The sequence below is a fragment of the Geotrypetes seraphini genome, chromosome 14 (assembly GCF_902459505.1).
Source record: "Geotrypetes seraphini chromosome 14, aGeoSer1.1, whole genome shotgun sequence".
Classification (NCBI taxonomy): Eukaryota; Metazoa; Chordata; class Amphibia; order Gymnophiona; family Dermophiidae; genus Geotrypetes; species Geotrypetes seraphini.
The window spans coordinates 22,805,782-22,828,376 of record NC_047097.1 but is presented as its reverse complement, the minus strand read 5'-3'; the positions used below and the strand labels follow the sequence as shown (position 1 = coordinate 22,828,376).

The window sequence follows — 22,595 nt, the reverse complement described above, 5'->3', positions numbered from 1 at the left end:
ATCTCTGATAAAATGAAACTTTTATAGGAGTCGATGAGTCAGGCTTGGAGTTCATATGATGACTAAGTCCACTCTTGCATTCTGGGTCCTTGCGTGGGAAGCTACTCTGAGCAGAAGCTGAAAAAACTCAATAAACCTTTTTTTTTTCCAAGAAATTACCATGAAGAGGAGAAGCATTGATCTTATCACTGGCTCACAAAAGGACCTTTTACTTAAATCTAGTGTCTGTAACAAGAACAATGTGCACTCTTCCTCCAGGGCTCTACATCACATTCTAAAACTTTTTCCGTTAGTTCTATTATTTTTTGTCCTCCCACTGAATTACAGAGTGAGCAAGCCAAAGCACTTCCACAGGAAGTAAATTGGAAAGGATGTGAAACCTTCTATATGGGGAGAGTATGGTGCAGTGGTTAAAGCTAAAGCCTCAGCACCCTGAGGTTGTGGGTTCAAACCCTCACTGCTCCTTGTGAACCTGGGCAAGTCACCTAATCCCCCCCTTTGCCCCAGGTACATTAGATAGATTGTGAGCCCACCAGGACAGGGAAGATGCTTGAGCACCTGACTAAATTCAGAGCTCTCTTGGGAGAATGGTATAGTAAACTGAATAAATAAATATATGTCTGTAGGGCTTCTTAAACTAGTATGGTGATTTGCACACTTTGTGGAGTGGCAGCGTAACATGGGAGGGCCAGCAAAGTGATGGACTGGCTACCCAGACATGGCAAGAAAGCAGTGGGGCACCTTACAGGGTACTGCTGTGAACTTCACAAAAAGGGTGCCACATAAACATCTCACCAGAACTCAAAATTCTAACTTCAAGACAGTTCTGCTTCCTAATTCTTCTTCCTCTAATCTGGGGAGGGGCCTAGGATCTGATAGGCACCCTAGGCCTTCCTGTTGCATCCCACAATGCACCAGGAAGGGGAAGGCTTGCCATTCAGAGGAAGGCGGGCCTGCTGGATGGACAGAGGGAGGGAGGACCAGTTGGTCCGGCCATCTCACAAAGTTAGAGGAGGAGTTTGAAGAGGTTAGGAGGGTTCCTGGGGAAGGTCAGTGCATGGTCCGGCAGGGGTTCAGGGGGTGGGGGTTATTGTGTCCAGCAGGAGGGATTCGGCACCCTCCTGACAGGGAAGATTCGGGGGATCGTGGCAGGAGAGATTGGGCATCTCTCCTGCTGTGATCGTAGCAAGGGGGAGGGGGGAACAGTCCCAGGATTCTATAACCAACGTTGTTTATGACAGACGCTGGTTAGTGAATCCTGCTTTTAGGCGAAGGACTGGTCTCTCCTTCGCCTAAAAGGTCTTGTTTTGGGCATTTGGGACTTGGGTGATTTTTTTTGGACGGGAATGTGTTGTCAGGATACACATAGTGGCAGTCTGGGTGATCAAACTGCTGAAAGTAGAGGTAGGCCATTCTAATAAAATCAACCTCACTTTGAATGTTTTTGGTTTTTTTTTTTAGAATGGACATTTCCCTGCTGTCTACTTTCTGTGCCTAGGGACTTAGGCCTAAAGGAGACTTAGAGCTCCAACGTGCGGAATAGCGCACGTTAAATTGCTGTGTGCACTAGACCTTAACGCCAACACTGAGCTGGCGTTATTCTAGAAGTCTACTGCGCAGTGTAGCGTGCAGTAATTTTGTGCAAGTGCTAAAAAACGCTAGCGCATCTTAGTAAAAGGAGCCCTTAGACATTACTTTTGATTATGCCCTGCTATGCGTTCTTAGTTCTCCTACCATTTGTGTTATTGATACCAGTCTTAAATTCTCTGGAACTTAAGTGTTGTGGATCCTGATGACTATTGTGTACGTATCCTTTTAACCCATTCTCGGCTCCTGGGGAGGACAGGTTATAAAACAAATAAATAAATAAAATGGTGTGTGGTCTTCATCATAAGGCAGGAATCTCAAAGTCCCTCCTTGAGGGCCGCAATCCAGTCGGGTTTTCAGGATTTCCCCAATGAATATGCATTGAAAGCAGTGCATGCGCATAGATCTCATGCATATTCATTGGAGAAATCCTGAAAACCCGACTGGATTGCGGCCCTCAAGGAGGGACTTTGAGACCCCTGTCATAAGGCGTATGGGGACCGACTTAAAGATCTCAGTCTTTATACTTTGGAGGAACAACAGGTGAGGGAAGATATGATAGAGACGTTTAAATACCTACGTAATATAAATGTGCATGAGTCGAGTCTCTTTCATTTAAAAGGAAACTCTGCAATGAGAGGGCATAGGCTGAAGTTATGAGGTGATAGGCTCCGGAGTAATCTGTGGAAATACTTTTTTACGGAAAGGGTGGTAGATGCGTGGAACAGTCTTCTGGAAGTGGTGGTGGAAACGGAGACTGTATCTGAATTCAAGAGGGCATAGGATAGTCACATGGGATCTCTCGGAGAGAGAAAGAGATAATGGTTACTGCGGATGGGAAGACTGGATGGGCTATTTGGCCTTTATCTGCCATCATGTTTCTGTTTCTATGAATGGCCAGTAGGAAAAAGGAGGTATTGATGCTTCCGTATAAGACTCTGGTGAGATCTCATTTAGAATATTATGTACAATTCTGGAGACCGCACCTTTAAAAAAAATATGGAAAGAATGGAGTCGGTCCAGAGGAAGGCTACTAAAATGGTGTGTGATCTTCGTGATAAGGCATATGGGGAACAGACTTAAAGATCTCAATCTGTATTCTTTGGAGGAATAACGGGTGAGGGGAGATATGATAGAGACGTTTAAATACCTACATGGCGTAAATGTGCAAGAGTTGAGTCTCATTTGAAAGGAAGCTCTGGAATGAGAGGGCATAGGATGAAGTGGTGGAGATAGAGACTGTGTCTGAATTCAAAAGGACCTGGGATGAGAGCAGGCAAGGGGGGTGGCTGGGGCCGGCTTGGGGGCGGGATAGGAGGTGTGATGGATCGGGGATGGGTGGGACTGGGCGGATTTTCCAGAAGGTAAATCTGGTTACCCTAACGTATTATGACTGGAGAATTTGCCAGTATAGATTCTATTAGTAATAAATAATAATAATAACTTTATTCTTGTATACTGCCCAATCATGAGTTAACAATCAAGAAGGACTGAACAATCGCTGAGAACGTAACATGTAAACAGGATAAGACAATAATCATGATACAAACTTATCAAACAAGTAGGTTTTCAATAACTTTCTTAAGGCATGATATGAATGAGTTTGAGGAATCAGAGAACTTAACCAGGAACTCATTTTCCCTAACTGGTAAGCAAAAGCCTTGTCTAAAAATCTTTTATAACGGCAAGCTTTTACAGGTGGATACATAAACATACAGACATTACAAGTGTTTTTATTTGACTTGTATACTTTAAATTGGAGCCAGGCCAAAAAGAGCTTTAAAGCAAATGCAGCCAAATTTAAAAAGAATTCGCGCTTCGAAAGGCAACCAATGTAGTTGGCAATAAAAGGGACGAACGCTGGTAGGGCTAGTCTCAGGGCGCTGGTCTTTGACCAAAGGGCTGCCGCGTGAGCGGACTGCTGGGCATGATGGACCACTGGTCTGATCCAGCAGCAGCAACTCTTATGTTCTTATGTTCATGATCATATTTTTTTAACCCAAAGATCAAGTTCTTTATTACTCGAATACGATTTAAGATTTTCTTATAAGATGCCAAGTAGTTGATGTTACAATAGTCAAGAGCAGATAGGATTAAAGACTGAACTATTAATCTAAAAGAAACAAGATCAAAATATTTTTTTAATAATTCGAAGTTTCCAGAGGGTCATAAAGCATTTTTTTAAATCATAAGATCAGTATGGTCTTCTAACGTTAGATAGCGATCTAATGCCACGCCCAATATCTTAATTGAGGTAACAATATCAAAATTCTGATTGTTAATTTGAAGTTTTTTATCTGTGATATTATCGTTTGGACTTGCAAGAAATAATTTAGTATTTCACTGTTTTCAGCATCAGTCATTTTAGGAGGTCACAGAAACCGAGTTCCTGCGGATGTTATACGGTTGAAAGGGTGGCTACTGTACAGATGTTTTATAATAGCCACAAAACTCGTCAGCATAGCAGGAAATAACTTTCTGAATGAAACTGATGGCAGCCCCGGCACTGAAAATGGGTGCTCTTAAAATCACTCAGTAACAAAAAAGGAAGGAGGGGTCCAACCTTGTCTGCAGAAAAAAACAACCAGGAACAAACAAAAACCAATTGCAGATGTGTACAAGATGCAGGCAGAATTTATTGTGACAAATATAAATTTATAAAAACCTTTTTACCAAACAAGGGACCCGACACGGTCCGTGTTTCGGACAAACCTTTGAAACACGGACCGTGTCGGGTCCCTTGTTTGGTAAAAAGGTTTTTATAAATTTATATTTGTCACAATATATTCTGCCTGCATCTTGTACACATCTGCAGTTGGTTTTTGTTTGTTCTTAAAATCACTCACTCAGGGGAGGGAAGAAGGTAAAACATATTTGTAGAGGCTGGAGAACTATTAAATATTAGATGGAACTATATTACTGGACATTGATCCTCATTTGAGAAATGTAAAATAAAAAAGTGTGGACATCTTTTTTTTTTTTTTTAATATCTTTATTCATTTTGAAACCAAAAATAAGTGCAACATATTATACAATCATATTGCACTATAATAGCACCTAAATTCAATCAAATTGTAATCTATGACAAATACATATATCACCTATTCCCCATCTTCATATTCAAAAATTGCACTCAAATTAAAGTTTAAAAATATTTTCCAACCCCCCCACCCTGGACATGCATGATCAAGGGCCAAAATCAACAACAATCACTCTTTACAATATTTTGTCAATGGCTCCCAAATATCCAGAAACTTCTTATAATGTCCCTGTTGTATAACCATAATACGTTCCATTTTAAAGACGTGACAGAGACTCCCACCAAAAGGTACCAAAAGGTAGACATCTTAAAGCAACTTTAGCTCATATGTTTTGGCTTTGTCCTTGGGTGCGTTGTTTTTGGTCTAATTTTTTTCAAGGGTTGGTGGCATTGCAATAGTTATAGTTTATTTTGGATATTTGATTTACAACATCCTATTCCGAGAGGACTTAAAAGTTTTTAAAAATGAGTTATGCTTTCAGATTTGAAAACCATTCTTCTCTTTGGATAGGACCGATACACCCTACTTATAGTCACTGGCGTTCCAGTATGTTATATATCTTAATAATGGAAAGGATGTCTATTTCTGAATGGGATACCAAGAAGGGACGAGTATTGCTCACGATTTGGCAGCCCTTTTTAAACACATTATCTCCTACAGCAATAAGTCATAAGTTTAGAGATAAGTGTAGAGGTAGGTAATAAAATTAGTCAGGGACCGCTGACCAGGCAATATGCCTGATGGGCCGCCGCGTGAGCGGACCGCTGGGCTGGATGGACCTCTGGTCTGCCCCGGCGGAGGCGACTACTTATGTACTTATGTACTTATGTTTTGAAAGATAGGTATTGATTTTTTTTTTCTTTTTAGCAGTTCTGGGAGAGAGGAGGGAAGTAAGGAGGTTGGTAATATTTTGGTATTATATAGTATGATAATGGTTGGGAATTTACAGAATACAATGGTACCTTGGATTACGAGCATAATCCGTTCGAGGAGCATGCTCGTAATCCAAAATGCTCATTTATCAAAGCAAAGTTCCCCATAGAAAATAGTGGCAACACTGACGATTCGTTCCAGAACCTGGGGTCTGTACCTGTTGGGTACTGGGTGCTGCAGTGCCGTCTCCTCCGTCCGCCTCCTCCGTCTGTCATCCGAAGAAGAACCCCACAGTGCTGCTTCGGGGAGGGGGGATGCCTCTAATGTCTGCCAGCCGCCGGAGAACCCCGCATTGCCTTCAGAGGGATGCCTCCTCCATCCGCCAGCCAGCCCTCCACGTCGGATGCCCCCCGCATGCTGGAGATCCCCCACCCGAGCCCACGCAGCCGAGCGCCGCCCCACCCGCACGCCATGCACGACACGCACAATGCCGATGACTGACGCTGTGTGCGGCACACGCAATGCGCAGGTGGGACAGCACCCGGCCGCACAGGCCCAGACAGAGGCTCCCCAACCTGCGGAAGGCACCCGACGTGGAAGGCTGGCTGGAAGACCGAAGAGGAATCCCCCAAAGCGGCGTTTCCTGGGCTGTAAGTGCTCGTTTATCGGGGCCGTGCTCGGTTTGCGAGTCAAAAGTTTGCTGAGTGTTTTGCTCGCAAACCGAGGTTCCACTGTATTATATTATTACAATGTTTCATTTCAAATGATTTCAAGTTATAGAATGGTTATATAGTAATGAAACAAAGATGTATTGATGTAATATTTACATTTGAAAATTAATAAATATGATTAAAGATAAAAGTTTACAAGTTAACAAAAATTAATGGAAGGAAATTAAAATCACTCATTCAGATGCTAACATGCAGGCACACTGAAAACACTAGTAAGCTTTACTTTTTACATCTCTCCTATACTTTTTACATCTCTCCTATACTTTTTACATCTCTCCTTTACTTTTTACATCTCTCCTTTACTTTTTACATCTCTCCTATACTTTTTACATCTCTCCTATACTTTTTACATCTCTCCTATACTTTTTACATCTCTCCTTTACTTTTTACATCTCTCCTTTACTTTTTACATCTCTCCTATACTTTTTACATCTCTCCTATACTTTTTACATCTCTCCTATACTTTTTACATCTCTCCTTTACTTTTTACATCTCTCCTTTACTTTTTACATCTCTCCTATACTTTTTACATCTCTCCTATACTTTTTACATCTCTCCTATACTTTTTACATCTCTCCTTTACTTTTTACATCTCTCCTTTACTTTTTACATCTCTCCTATACTTTTTACATCTCTCCTTTACTTTTTACATCTCTCCCCCCAAGATGTGTAACATCTCTTCTTCCCTACACCCCTCATGTGGGGGCTTCAGTGGGGGAACAGGCAAGGATCCCCAGTGGCGCCTGTGGCTTCTGTGGACAGGCCAGCTTTGGGGGGGAGGGATGGGGTGCGGAGGAGAGGAAGCGTGCAGGAGGCAGAAAGAAATATTGGAAATGCAACCAGAGACTCATGAAATCACCAGACAACAAAAATAGGGAAAATAATTTTATTTTCAATTTCGTAATCGAAATGTGTCAGTTTTGTGAATTTATATCTGCTGTCTATATTTTGCCCTATATTTGTCTATAGTTGTTACTGATTGCATATTTTAAAGTCATCTGCCTTGACCTCTTTGAAACCCCCCCCCCCCGAATATAAATGATAATTAACATTTTCTGTGCATACAGTGTGCTTTGTGTTTTTTTTTTTTATTTTGTGGTTACCATTATGTATTAATAAGATTATACTGTGTTTATGAAAAATGGATAGAAGAAATTGCGTTACAATTAGTACTATTATTGGGGGTAGGGTAAGAGGCGGAGCTTGAGTGGGTTTGGGGCGGAGCTTGGACGGGGGTACTCGGTTAGTATTTGTTAGGCTTAGGGGATACTTGGCTTGAAGAAGTAGAGAAACACTGTCTTAGAGCAGACATGTCAAACTCTGGCCCGCAGGCCAAATTTGGCCCGTGGGGGTAATTAAATTTGGCTTGCGAGTGAATTCCGTAATTTGGCCCCCCGAGAGAATACCCTCCTGCTTGCTCTCTGCTCAGTGGTGATGGAGGGAAGCAACCACCAGCTATCGGGCGATGGAGAGAAGCAACCACCAGCTACCAGGTCAGACACAGGATATCCACAATGAATATGTATGAGATGGATTTGCATGCACTGCCTCTTGAGATGCAAATCTATCTCATGTATATTTATTGTGGATATCCTGAAAACCTGACCTGTCTGTGGCTGTCGAGGACCGGAATTGCCTACTGCTAGTCTAGGCAGAGGATCACACCTGAGAGGGGGCAGAAGATTATGCTCATGAAAGACAGGACAAAATCACACCGATGGGACAAGGGAGGTGAGAAAGAATGCAAACTTATACCCCGGCAAGTGGACCATGACCTACATCATCCGTTGCGCATTTGATAATAAAACTCCAGCATCTAGCCCCCAGGCTTCTGATCCCACAGAATTTAAAACATCCTGGCAATCACGAATCATTGATGAGGTTTAGATGCACTGACTCATTTCAGTTACTCTCCTTCCTCTAAGGATCATGCTAGGTTTGTTTCTCCAATGAAAGGCACAGTGCCATTGATAGCTTGTGCCCGTTCAGCCTCTGGATGACTCACAGCCCAGGCTCACAGAAGTGCATCTCTTTTATAAATGAGCTTGAGAGTCAATGCCTTTGAGAAGCCTGTAACATGGGCACCAGTTAGAGAGTTGTGGTGGTTAGGCAGCTTAAGAACATAAGAGTTGCTGCTGCTGGGTCAGACCAGTGGTCCATCATGCCCAGCAGCCCGCTCACGCGGCGGCCCTTTTGGTCAAAGGCCAGCGCCCTGAGACTAGCCCTACCAGCATACATCCTTGTTCAGTAGGATCTTGTCTAACTTTGTCTTGAATCCCTGGAGGGTGTTTTCCCCCATGACAGCCTCCGGGAGAGCATTCCAGTTTTCCACCACTCTCTGGGTGAAGAATAATTTCCTTACGTTTGTACGGAATCTATCCCCTTTCAACTTTAGAGAGTGCCCTCTCGTTCTCCCTACCTTGGAGAGGGTGAACAACCCGTCCTTATCTACTAAGTCTATTCCCTTCAGTACCTTGAATGTTTCGATCATGTCCCCTCTCAATCTCCTCTGTTCGAGGGAGAAGAGGCCCAGTTTCTCTAATCTTTCGCTGTACGGCAGCTCCTCCAACCCCTTAACCATCTTACTCGCTCTTCTCTGGATCCTCTCGAGTAGTACCGTGTCTTTCTTCATATACGGCAACCAGTGCTGTATGCAGTACTCCAGGTGAGGGCACACCATGGCCCGGTACAGCGGCATGATAACCTTCTCCGATCTGTTCGTGATCCCCTTCTTTATCATTCCTAGCATTCTGTTCACCCTTTTCGCCGCCACTGCACATTGTGTAGACGGTTTCATCAACTTGTCTATCAGAACTCCTAAGTCCCTTTCCTGGGAGGTCTCTCCAAGTACTGCTCCGGACATCCTGTACTCGTGCTTGAGATTTTTGATACCGACATGCATCACTTTACACTTATCCACATTGAACCTCATCTGCCATGTCGATGCCCATTCCTCGAGCCTGATTATGTCATGTTGTAGATCTTCGCAATCCCCTTGCGTCTTCACTACTCTGAATAACTTTGTATCATCCGCAAATTTAATCACCTTGCTCGTTGTACCTATGTCCACGGCGATTCTGTGTAGGCCGCCCATGTGCAATTTTCAAAAGTTGCTTAGGGTGCCTTATACAGAATCCAGGCCTGAGTGCATAATAACAACACTCCTGCCTGTCACATTTCAAAATGTGGACTTCCAGCAGCATGTGCGCAAGACTTTAGAACTGTAAACCCTCATTATGAACAAGTATTCATCTGTTCATAACATTTCACTGAAATAACAAGTACAAATCCATCTTGCTGTAAGATCTATAGACACTCAATAAGGCAATAAAAATGGCATTTTCATAATCAAAAAATGAAGAAAAATACTACCTTCCTTGGTCACTTTTTTGTGTCTGGAGCATACCAGTATGCCTTGGATCATAGAACTCAGCATTACAGAATGTGCCTACTTCAGATCCGTGGAATTAGAATAAATTTGGGTGGAGACAGAATTGATTTAAAAAAAGTACCAATTCTGATCCTGAGCCCAGTTTCAAAATAAAAAATTATAATATATGGCAAATTTATCATTTTATACCTACTGTATATATATCTATTCTTTATCTTGGATCTAAAGTTATTTTTTCTAGCACTTTAGATCCAAAACAGAGAGAGACAGAGACACAAAGAGAGAGAGAGAGAGACACACAGAGACAGAGAGAGATGTATGTGAGTCCTGGATCTAAAATACGTAAATACCAGTACTTTAGATCCAGAACAAAAATTGTAAAACCTAATGTCAGTAAGATCAGAATCAGAGTCGGACAGCAGAAAAACAGAGGAGTCAGAGTCGGAGCTGAAGGTTTGTGTATTGACTCCACATTACAAGAATGCTTGTGAGACAAATTCTGATTGGTTCATTAAGAAGAGGTGCTCTTTGAGTTTCGCTTGCTATTACTCCGAGTTTCAGATCTTACATGGCTTTGTGGTACAACCTTGACCATTTGAATCATCACCCAGGTACAGCGGACACTGAAAGTCAGACACTGTCCCGCAAATAGCAAAAGACAAGATGAAGATTCGGCAACCCCAATATTGTATATCAGTTTATTATCAAGCTGCGAGTGATGGTGCTCTACTGCTCAAGGGAGAAGGGAAGACGTCTTAAATAGCATGTTAAATGTTGTTAGCGAAACTTTGATTATAATGTAAATTGTCCCAAGACTCCATCATATTTGTGGTTGGCAAGATGGCAAATTGCCAACCAATGTTTAAGCATGGTTGACTATAACCTGCACAGAGTGTCGAGTATCATCAGAGCCAACCTTTCAAAATTATTGGGGGTGCTAAACCCAATGGGAATTACCTCTCCATGGACACAGTCAAGGAAGGGCTCTAGCCATATTGCTGGCCACACTGGAAGGACCGTAAAGGCTTTTAACTACTGTCATTGACTGTTACTATGCGTCATCCTGCCCAAGTTCTAATACCGTGTTCTTCATGGCTTGCTAGTGGGGGCCTCCATCTATCTGCCCCTGGTACTGCTCACGGATTCTCTTCCCACATTATATCCTTTCCCCCAACCGTCTCCATATTTTAAGAAAGGTTTGGACAAATTCCTGGAGGAAAAGTCCATAGTATCTTATTAAGACATGGGGGAAGCCTCTGCTTGCCTTGGATCAGTAGCCTGGAATGTTGCTACTCTTTGGGTTTTGGCCAGGTACTAGTGACCTGGAGTGGCCACCGTGAGAATGGGCTGCTGGGCTTAATGGACCATTGGTCTGACCCAGTCAGGATATTCTTATGTTCTTATCTGTTTTGTTTCAACTCCACACAGCTCCCAGTGAGTTTGAACACTATATGTTCACTGTTCATACATGACTGAGAGCAACATGGAAATTCAGACACTGGGCAGATCAAAATCACTGAGAGCTGCCCAGTGCTAGAAGAAAACAGAACAGCTATTCCAGAGGGTGTGCTGACAGCAGGCCTCTACAAAAGATGGGGGGAATTAATAGGGAGGGAGAGTTGACTTGGAGGGATTGGAGACAAGACAAATAAGAATGGCTTGGAGAGGGCACGTGTGATATCCATTAGGTGAAATGGCGATAGGGAGAGGGTATTTTTGAGGAAGACCGAGTATGAAGGAGAAAAACTGGAGGGAAGGGTATGTGAGGAGAGAGTCTTGGTGGGGGAGAAGGAGAACACTTCAGCACCCAGGCCAACAACATCAGGAAGGAGCCCTTTCTCCAGGGCACTGCCCACTGTTACCCATACTGAAGATTTTTTTTTTGCCACAATGGTTCCCGCTTGAAAAACAGTGAATATCACCCTGTCATATTTAATAATTGGTCTCGCTTCGCTCTCTAAGGTTGTCTTGTGTAAAGTGGTGTATTGGAGTTGTTTTTATCTTTTTTTATTCCTATCATTGTCAGTAATGATGTCATATGTCCATTTATTGCAAATGTGTTTCTTTGAAAGTATTTTTCAAAATTTAATAAAAATAACCCCCCCCCCCACCCTTTTACAAAACCATTGTGTGGTTTTAGCGCCGGCCACAGCAGTAACAGTTCTGACATTCATAGAACGCCTATGAACATCGGAGCTGTTACTGCCACAGCTGGCGCTAAAAACCACGCTATGGTTTTGTAAAAGGGGGGGGGGGGGTAAAAAAAACAACAACAGATATTGTCCTAATGGGTGATGTTGTAGATTGATAGTTCCCAAATCTGTCCTCAGGGAACCCAGTTAATCACACTGGCCTTGGCTCCCTTCTGACATCACATCCTGGTCCGGTGACCAGGAAGTGACATCAGACAAGAGTCGAGGCTGGCGCAAGCAATAAGTGGAAGACGCTGTTCACGTTGACAGAACATTTAAAGAGGTACGCGGGACGGAGAGGTGCCAGCACCAATGCCTTCCGTGAAGACGGCATCCAGGGCAACCCTGCTACATAACCAAACAATGTCAAATACGGAATGTGGTCTATTTAAGAGCTTGCTCGCTGTGTGAATCGGTCAGAACATGTTATGATACAGGGCGTTCTCGCTATTCCCTAGGGTTAGGCTCCTAGAAAATTCTGTAAATACCAAAAACACAAATACTGAACCATTAATCCTATGGGAAAAAGGGAGTCCGGTTCCTGTGTGACCCTGTTTTGCACTGTAACTTCTAGAGCAGCAGAGAAAAAAAGGAAAAATTCAGCATACTGTGACCATCTCACAAGTTAAATTGTGCCAAAGAAGCTAGAAGGGGTGGTGGTTAATTTCCTTTATTTGCATGTACTCAGGGCAGCAATAACCAATAGGCCAAGTAGGCACGTGCCTAGGGCCCAAAATGGTCAGGGGGCCCGATGAAGGAGGGAATCAACATTGGTTTTTCCAAACGGCAATGGGCCCCTCTAGCATCGATCGGCAACACGGGCCCCACCCCGATCAGCAACGCGCCCCCCCCCCCCATCGACGGAAAGTAAGACAAGCAAGCAACGCAGGTAAGAAAGGCAACGGGAACTGTAATTGTGCAAGCAGTGCTGCTTGCCCAAAGCTTCCCTCTGACGCAGCTTCCTGTTTCCGCCTGGGCGCACGGTGGGGTGTGGCGGGGCAGGGGGCCCAGTGCACTTAGGTGCCTAGGGGCCCTCGACAAATTAATCCTGCCCTGCATGTACTGGCTACATGGACTTTCCATCTCTCTAGGATAAATATGTTGTCTGTTTTGTGGTGACTCACCTCTATTGGTCCTTTTAGAAAATAGATTTATTTGCAGGAGGAGGTTAATTCTGGGTAGGCTGGGTAGGTTATTGGGCTCTAGGTTTGGGGATGGAGGAGGTGGAGTAGGTGGATGAGCAGGAAGACTAGTTGATGTGTTATATGGGGGATTGAAATGGGAACTTTTCATGTACTTTTTCTCTGAAACACCCGCAGAGTTTGCTTATTTACATTTCCTTCTGTGAAATTATACCGTTACAAAAGATTTCTGGAGAGAACTGTCTCTTTTCAACCGGCTAAACTGAATGGTTGGTTTGGTAAAATGATGTTAGGATCTTCTTCTTATCTCGATTTTAGACAATTATTGAAGACCCAACTATTGGAAAAATTTGTATCCTAACTGGTTTTCTCTTTTTAAAATTCTTTGCTTCTTTTATGTAAGGTATCGCATTTTTACTGTACGATCGGTTCTTATTTGTTGTAAACCGCTTAGAACCATTCTTTTAAATTGTACTTTTTTTTTAAATCATATTCTCCAGTGTAGGATTTGTTCCTATTTATTGTACATTGCTTAGATTTGTATTTTTCTTTCAAATTGTACTCTTCACTGTATGACTAGTTCTTATTTGTTTTTATTATGTTCTGAAAACTACAAATTTTGGCTGAAAATTACGGTGTCAGGTCAAAAGTGCGCCGGGAAAAAAGGTGCGCCCAGACAATTGAGCGCAGCACGGAGGTGTGCGCCGCTCAAAATTAATGTTTTTAGGGCTCCGACAGGGGGGGCGTGCTGGGGGAACCCCCCCACTTTACTTAATAGACATCGCGCCGCATTGTGGGGGCGGTGTGGGGGGTTGTAACCCCCCACATTTTACTGAAAACTTCACTTTTTCCCTGTTTTTAGGGAAAAAGTTCAGTTTACAGTAAAATGTGGAGGGTTACAACCCCCCAAACTCCCCATAACGCCGGCGCAATGTCTATTAAGTAAAGTGGGGGGGTTCCCCAACAAAACCCCCTATCGGAGCCCCTAAAAACAGTAATTTTGAGCGGTGCGTGCCTCCGCGCTGTGCTCAATTGTCTGGGCGCGCCTTTGTCTTTCGCGCCATTGTCTATGAACCGAAAATTACTACTAATTATTTCTATAGCACTACGAGACGTGCACAGTGCTGTTCGGAGTCACGAAGGTAACAGTCCCTGCTCGAAGGAACTTGCAATCTAAACACCCACATCAGGAGCCTAAGCGAAGCTCAGAATATTTTATGCAAATCTGGCTCTACAAATCTGTCCCTAAAGATGCTTTTGCATAGGTCATTTGACTACTGCTATTCCTGTGTCCCATATGAACCTGTCCTCCCCCTCTTGCAGTAACAGGTGGGATTCCTTCAGCCCTGCTTTGCTCCATCTACAGTCCAAAGGCACCAGGAGCCGAAGTAGTGTGGGGCTGCTTGTATCCTGGCCTTTGCACACCACCATGCTGAAAGAGGAGGGGTTTGATCCAGTAATAATAATAAAAGATATCAAAATAAAGCAATACATCCCCCCCCCCCAAACACAAATGCACGCCCCTCTCTCCAAATATAGCCATTTCCCAGACAAATTGAAAAATAGATCATGATGGGAAATGATTTCTGTAAGCAATTTTTCAGTGAATTGATGCGATGAGATGTTGTATACTCACTTGTGAGAGAAATAGTAACTACGGTAGATGTGAATGCTGTTAAAATTTAGAAAGGGAGGGCAAGAAATCATTTTTAAAAATGCTACGTTGGTAATCTACCGTTAGCAGCTCTTTGTTTCACTGAAAAGCAAACAAATTAATTGCAAATATTTTTATTGAAATTTTTAAGCAAATCAAACAGATCAAACAGAACAGATCTGCCAAGGCATGAGCACACACTGATACAGATATAATATTTTTTTTTAAAAACACGTAAGTATTATGAAAGTATGTAGTCACACCAGGCAATCTCGTAATTGTCAAGAGTGAAACCTGGAGATGGAGGAAGGGATACTAGACCCAATCACCGAGAAATAAGCACAGAATATGTAAGTTCCTGCTGAATCAGAACGTACGCAAGTAGGGCTAGTCTCAGTTAGGGCGCTGGTCTTTGACCTAGGGGCCGCCGCGTGAGCGCACTTCTGGGCACGATGGACCACTGGTCTGACCCAGCAGCGGCAATTCTTATGTTCTAAGAGGAATATTCACCAGAAAATTGTAACATTTTGAAAATCTATATAATTTAATGAATTTCAGTACGCATGTTACTGCAGTAAGTGGAAATGCCATTGGTTGTTGAGTGACGTTCACTATGGGGGCCCATATTTTAATGACTACGGTTTGTCTGTTGGAGAATTCCGCTGCTTTGGATTCATATAAGTGTATCATGAGGTGTTCAGTAAATACGCGGACTTCCAATTATGAAGAATCATTTGAATGGTAATTGCTAGTAGGATATTAAGTAAGGATTTCTGCCAATTGGATAGAGAATCTCCAATTGCGAGAGTTCAGAAAATGAATATATTAGTGTTGAGTTCAGATTGTAACGGGAAAATTTGTTTGATGATATGCCACACTTGAGACCAAAAGGTAGCAATATTAGGGCAAGTAAAAATCATGTGATGTAAGTTTCCTAGGTCCGAGTGACAGTGACAGTGCCAGCAAAGATTAGAGCAGGGGTGTCCAACCTTTTGGCTTCCCTGGGCCGCATTGGCCGAAAAAATGTTTCTGGGGCCGCACAAACTTGCAAACGCTGCAGCAAGACAGAGGAGGGAGCCGGCGAGTCAGTAAACACCCAGGGGCAGCAAAGGAAAACACTGCATCGCCCTCAACCGGGGCCGCACAAAATACATCACTGGGCCGCATGCGGCCCTCGGGCCGCAGGTTGGACACCCCTGGATTAGAGTCTAGGAGGCCAGCTCGGAACATCTTATTCGGAGTCCAGAAAGCTTTATACCAGGGCTGCCCAAGTCCGGTCCTCGAGATCTACTGGCAGGCCAGGTTTTCAGGATATCCACAATTAATATGCATGAGAGAGATTTGCCTGCACTGTCTTCTTGGTATGCAAATCTCTCTCATTGTGGATATCCTTAAAACCTGGCCTGCCAGTAGATCTCGAGGACCGGACTTGGGCAGCCCTGCTTTATACGATAAAAAGTATAAAGATTGGGAGACACTAGAGGATGCTGTGGGGTGAAGAATCCCAGTCCTTTGAGGAGCCTGTCCAAGACGTCTCATTGGACCATACGTCTGTGGATCTTTTAGACCTGGGATAGAGTTTGGAGCGCAATTCTTTAAAGAAAATGGATGTAGAGTGTCCTAGAGTGAATCCTAAATGCAAGAATGTCACTGCATTAAGAAAAGCAAACTAAATAATATTGTATGGATGGTTGGTGTATCCAAGTTAGTAAGAACAAGAATAACCTTACTGGGTCAGACCAATGGTCATCTAGCCCAGTATCTTATTTTCACAGTGGCCAAAACAGGTCACAAGTACCTGGCAAAAACCCAAATAGTAACAGCATTCCATGCCACCGATCCAGAGCTGGCAGTGGCTTCCCCTATGTCTGTCTTAACAGCAGAATAAGGACTTTTTCCCCCAGGAGCTTGTCCAAACCTTTTTTAAACCCAGCTATATTAACTGACAATCAGGGCCTTAGGCTCCTCCCCTGTACATCCCAGGATGCACTGGGAAGGTGAAGGCCTGCCACTTTGGAAGAGGCGGGCCTGCCAGCAAGAGGGACTGGGCATCCCTCTTGCCAGCCTTTTTCAAAAGGTACAAGGGGGTTGGGGTATCAGAGGATATTGGGATTATTGAGGGGGCCCGGTGGCAGGAGGGAGTGGGCATCCCTCCTGTCAATTTCAGGGGTGGGGTGTCGGGGGATTGAGGATGTTAGGCAGGAGTGAGTGGACATCCCTCCTGCCGATATCGGAGGTAGAGTGTGAGGGGTTCCAGCATGTTAGGTAGGAGGGAGTGAGCATCCTTCCTGCTGATTTTGGGAGTGCGGTGTTGGGGGTTTAAGGGTGTTAGGTAGGAGGGAGTAAGCATTCCTTCTGCCAATTTTGGGGGTGGGTGTCAGAGGGTTTTCTGCCGCAGCTGACTCAGCTGATCTTGGCAGGGATATTTTCCCCCCAATCAGCTGAGCCGGCAGAACTCCCTGAAGCTACGGCTTTGGGGAGTCCTGATGGCTCAATTGATCGAGGATTCCTGTGCTGCAATCACCTCAGCCGGCCATGTCTACTTTTCTGATGAAATGCAGGTTAGAATTTTGCAGGTCTACATTTTAAATGTCTGTTGTGGCTCTAGGGAAATGCGTAGTAATGCTTAAACTCGCCCAAAGCCACTTCTGGGTGAAGCCATATCCACGCCCCACCTTGGGCGAGCTTAAATGTCCCCACGCATCTCTCAAGTCCCGCAAAAAAACGCCTTAGTGTAGGCGTCCTTACTCAGGAAACTTTTTTTTACAAACTTGCATCCCGATTGGCTACCAAAGAAGTGGAATGACAAATCACCTGGTGCTGTATGAAAATCTGAATGCTGTTAAAATTTAGGAAGGGAGGGAGAACAGTCAAGCCCAGAACATTGTTCATGTAGTAAATTTCTTCTGGCCAGAGACTTGAGTCACAGCATCTCATAAAGGCCACGTGCTGTAAAACAGATGTTCTGAGGAATTCCTCTCAGCTTCTGTTCTGAAGACTGAAGTAGAGAGCTGCACGGGAACGGGGACGACGGGAATCCCGCGGGACCCGCGGGCATCCCGCGGGTTCCCCCTTTGGGTCACGGGGATCCCGTGGGGACGCCCCTAGGGTCGCGGGGATCCCGTGGGGACCCCCCCTAGGGTCGCGGGGATCCCGTGGGGACGCCTCCGAGGGTCGCGGGGTTCCTGCGGGGCTGGATGTACTCAGTCGCGCGGCTCTTCTCTCTACCTTCTCTGCTTGCAGCACAGAGCCGAACGGAAGTCTTCCCGACGTCAGCGCTGACGTCGGAGGGGAGGGAGGGCTTAAAGCTTAAAGCCCTCCCTCCCTCCGACGTCAGCGCTGACGTCGGGAAGACTTCCGTTCGGCTCTGTGCTGCAAGCAGAGAAGGTAGAGAGAAGAGCCGCGCGACTGAGTCGGGAAGACTTCCGTTTGGCTCTGTGCTGCAGGCAGTGCAGGTAAGGAGGAGAGTAGCCTCGCGGTTCGAATGGCTACCAAGGGATGGGGCGGTCCGCCCCGCCACACCCCGCCCCGGTTGCAGCACAGCCGGCCAGGTCCCCTTACTTTTGTGGCACTTCCCCGACCGACCGACAACAGCCCCGGTCCGACAATCCTCCCTGCCCTGTAGCCGCGAATCTAAATTATCTTCTTACAGCAGCTGTAATAAGGTAATTTAGATTCGCAGTTAAGGGCAAGGAGGTTTGTCGGACCGGGGCTGTTGTCAGTCGGTCGGGGAAGTGCCACAAAAGTAAGGGGACCTGGCCGGCTGTGCTGCACCCGGGGCGGTAGAGAAGGAGGGGGGGAGAAGGACGCTGAAAGCACTTGAAGACAGAGGAGGGAGAAGGACGCTGAAAGCACATGGGGGAATACAAAGGGGTGGAGAAGGACGCTGAAAGGCCATGGGAAGGGCGGGGGGGGGGGAAGGACTCTGAAAGCACATGGGGGAATACAAAGGGGTGGAGAAGGATGCTGAAAGCACATGGGGGAATACAAAGGGGTGGAGAAGGACGCTGAAAGGCCATGGGAAGGGCGGGGGGGGGAAGGACTCTGAAAGCACTTGTGGAAGACAGAGGGGGGAGAAGGATGCTGAAAGCACATGGGGAAGACAAAGGGGTGGAGAAGGACGCTGAAAGGACATGGGGAAGATAAAGGTGTGGAGAAGGACGCTGAAAGGCCATGGGAAGGGCGGGGGGGGAAAGGACTCTGAAAGCACTTGTGGAAGACAGAGGGGGGAGAAGGATGCTGAAAGCACATGGGGAAGACAAAGGGGTGGAGAAGGATGCTGAAAGGACATGGGGAAGACGGGGGGGTGTGGAGAAGGACGCTGAAAGGCCATGGGGAAGACAGAGAGGGAGAAGGACGCTGAAAGGATATGGGGAAGCAGAGGGGGGAGAAGGACACTGAAAGCACATGTGGAAGACAGAGGGGGGAGAAGGACGCTGACAGGACATGGGGAAGATGGGGGGAGAAGGACGCTGAAAGGAAATGGGGAAGAGAGAGTAGGGAGAAGACGCTGGCAGGGAAGAAGACAGATGCCAGACTATGGGGGGAGCGGAGAGAAGAAGATGGGTGCCAGACCAATTTGGAAGGGGGAAGAAAGGGAGAGGCACAGTAACAGAGCAAATGGAAGATGCAGAAGGAAGAGAGACAGTGGATGGAAGGAATTGAATGAGAACATGAGGAAAGCAGAAACCAGGCAACAAAGGTAGGAAAATAATTATATTTCTTTTTTTTTATTTTGCTTCAGGATAAAGTAGTATATTAGTTGTGTTGATAAAAATTTATAAACATTAGAGGCTCTGGTAGAAACCCATTTGCAAAGTATGTATTCTTCCCAATTAATATTTTCAAATTAATAAAGTCTTTTTGCTTATTTGTAAATGGTTTCTACCAGAGCCTTTAATTCAGTAGCATAATTAAATGAAATAACTATTTCTGAAGTTTATATGGACGGGCGGGGACGGAGGGGATTCCTCGCGGGGACGGGTGGGGACGGAGGGGATTCCTCGCGGGGACGGGTGGGGACGGAGGGATTCCTCACGGGGACGGGTGGGGACGGGTGGGATTCCTCACGGGGACGGGTGGGACTTTGGCGGGGACGGGTGGGATTTCTGTCCCCGCGCAACTCTCTAGACTAAAGCCCCTTTTAACCAGGAAATCTTTGCCTCCACACTGCACAAAGGGTGCCTCTGTATAATTGTGGAAATCAGTGCAAAAAAAAAACAAGAGGAAAAACTTGATTTTAACTTTTAAATAGTTGAGAGGCCTAAATTTAATCGGTATTCATATGTCTGTATTCACATTTTTTTACAGCTTAGATATGTAAGAGATGTCATGCGTTGATATCAAATTTTGTATATCAAAAAATAGAGAGAGGTAGAAGATAATTATCAACAAAAATAAAGGCAAAAAAGCCTGCTTTTGTATTAGTACTCCTTCATTGCTCAAAAAAAAAAAAGGTTGGTAATGGCTATCCTTTCCCTCAGAGCTAAACAGCTCCCCTGGGACCAGATTCAAAGTGGAAGCTAACTGTCATCTACCATCGATAACACCACATACCTGAAAGGGGTAACAAAAAAAATCTCCACACTTTAAATGGAGAAAAAAGTCAAACCTTTACTACGGGAAGTGTCTTTGAATGGCAAACAGATACACTTCTCCCTCCGTATTCGCGGTTTCAGCAATTGCGGTTTCGATTACTCATGGTTTTTAGCTTGCTGGCTCCTCCCCCCCCTAATTACATCAGCTTGCATAGAGAAATGGCCGATTCCAAGCGTTTACAGAGAAAATCGCTGATTCCCAGCACTTTCTTCACCGTGTTTTGCCTCTCCTTCAGGAACAGGCCAGGTCTCCCACCGTGTTATTCTCGGTTTCACCATATTTACGATGGTTTTTAATAGAAAACAGCGAATAACATATGAAAAAGTTATTCGCCGGTCTGTTAATCCCCTATCACAGCGAATACGGAGGGAGAAGTGTAAACACAATTCCTACCACTACTTCTATTTATCACCTATATAGCGCTGAAAGGCGTATGCAGCCCTGCACATTTTGACGCTCAATAGACGGTCCCTGCTCAGAAGAGCTTACAATCGAACTTGGACAGACATGACATATAGGCCTGGGGATGCAGAACTCAAGGTGAGATGAGCACCCTCAAGTACCCTTCCAAACCCCTAAACTCTCATCTGACTAAGCACAGACTAGAAGTTGTGTGTGGCCAGATGAGGGGTGGGGGCATTACGCATAGTTAAAATGGCAAACTAGAAAATGTTCCAAGGTATATGTGCGATTTCTCTGTGCTGCCACATTTAATACTTCTAAAGTACATATTTGGCAATTGTTCTAAACGTCAGTAGATTTTTTTTTTTTTTTTACACATGTAAACAGTGCATAAGGTTATTATAACATCTCCTCTAAGCTTTCTACTGCTATTTCACAGCATGGAAACGTGGAAAGAAAACTTACCCGAACGTAATAGGTCATGCCAGCCTCCAGAAAGCTCTCAGTCTTGTGCAAGGTATGCCTGTCCTGCTGCTTTGCCAAAGGTGTCTCCTCTGCTTCTGGAAGCCGAAACTCATCCTGAGCTTTCGGCTTTGCATCTAGGTCCTGTGCCGACTCGGAAGCAGGGACGCAGCTGATGCAACCGATTTCAGGTGACGGCAGGCTGCTGGGGGACGCGTTTCTTTCTCTTAATTTCACTCGTGGCACTTCTTTGGCGCCCAGAGCAAAATGCCTTAGACTGAGCAGGCCAGAGGGATTCGACAGCTTAATACTGGCCATTTTCGGTAGCAAAGTGCAGAGGGCGCTGCCACCGTCTTCGTGTCCCGAAGGGTGATCTCCTATGGGCAAATCGGGGTTTAGAGAGCCATTCGAGGCCGAAGAAGAGCCTTTGGCATTCAGAGGAGTGCCGTCCTCCACCGAAGTTACGGCATCGTCCCGAAACCGGCTGTATTTCGCCCTGTGAAGCATTCCTGGGGATCACAGTGCGGGATTCGGCTGGGTTCGGCCTCGCATAGCCTCCCAGGGACCCTAAGAGGAGGATGCTGTCCAAAGGGGATTTCTTCCTGTTGACGAGCGACAGGAAAACTTACACCATCCCACAGGACGTTTCGGTAAACCCCAAGAGGTGGGCCGAATTTCATCGCCCTAAAAAAAAATGAAATGCAAAGTGAGAAATAGTTGAGGGGAGAAAAACCATGGCAAAATTAGTTTGAACATGAGCTTGAAGAGATGCTCTTAAAGATTGTAATTTAAACCTTTTTTGTCAACCCCCCCCTTTCCCTACCCGAGGAAAAAAAGAAGCACACAATCGTCTTTGGGACTGAATTATTCTCAGCACAGCCTAAAAAGACTTCCTGTAGCCCTGCCCTCAGCCAGTTCTGTTAAAAGTCAGCCCAGAATCTCTCTCAAAGACACCCTGGAGGGCAGAAACAGCTTCCTTCTAGCTGCACCACAATCATTAAAGAGGGAAGAAACAAAATGGGGGGGTGGGGGGGTAGGGTTAAAGTAATCGCGATGCTAACTCAGGAGCTGACCTGCGACAGCCTCGGTGTTATCATCTTCCAGAGGCTTCATTCAGGTCCAGCCGACGACTGCACACTTTCCAGTTCTTTTTCTAATAAGTTTTCATGTCTATTTGCATATTGTAACCTGCTTAGATGGCTTTTGCAGGGAGGCGGTATGGCAAGCCGACAACATCTGTAAATCTGTCACTGCTGGAAGAAGGTCTTGAAGGTGACTGCAGTTTTTATGAATGAACTGTTCTCAATGAATTCCTCCCTACCGTGTGGGCCCGCGAATAAATCAGCGAATGGAGCTGACAATCACGGGGGTGTCTGGTTTCGGACCAATCAGAGCGCAGCCTCATGACTCAGACACCATAAATACATTAAAACCCTGCATCCGTGAGAAACGTGGTTCTGGGAGAATGATAATCATAATAGCATCTACATATATTTTATTTCCTAAATGGCACTTATTTGGT

General features: G+C 45.1%; 1 protein-coding gene across 2 annotated transcripts in view; it reads right to left on the bottom strand.

Moving 5' to 3' along the window:
* SHC4 (SHC adaptor protein 4) overlaps positions 1 to 22,314 on the bottom strand; it is an 85,537-nt gene extending 63,223 nt beyond the window's left edge. For both annotated transcript variants that reach the window (XM_033920180.1, XM_033920181.1), the window contains exons 1-2: positions 22,147 to 22,314; positions 21,077 to 21,757 (exon numbers count right to left, since the gene is read on the bottom strand). In XM_033920180.1, the coding sequence (XP_033776071.1) occupies positions 21,077 to 21,580 (504 nt within the window). In that variant the 5' untranslated portion in view covers positions 21,581 to 21,757; positions 22,147 to 22,314. The remainder of the gene's footprint in view (positions 1 to 21,076; positions 21,758 to 22,146) is intronic.
* Between the last annotated feature and the right edge of the window lie 281 nt (positions 22,315 to 22,595).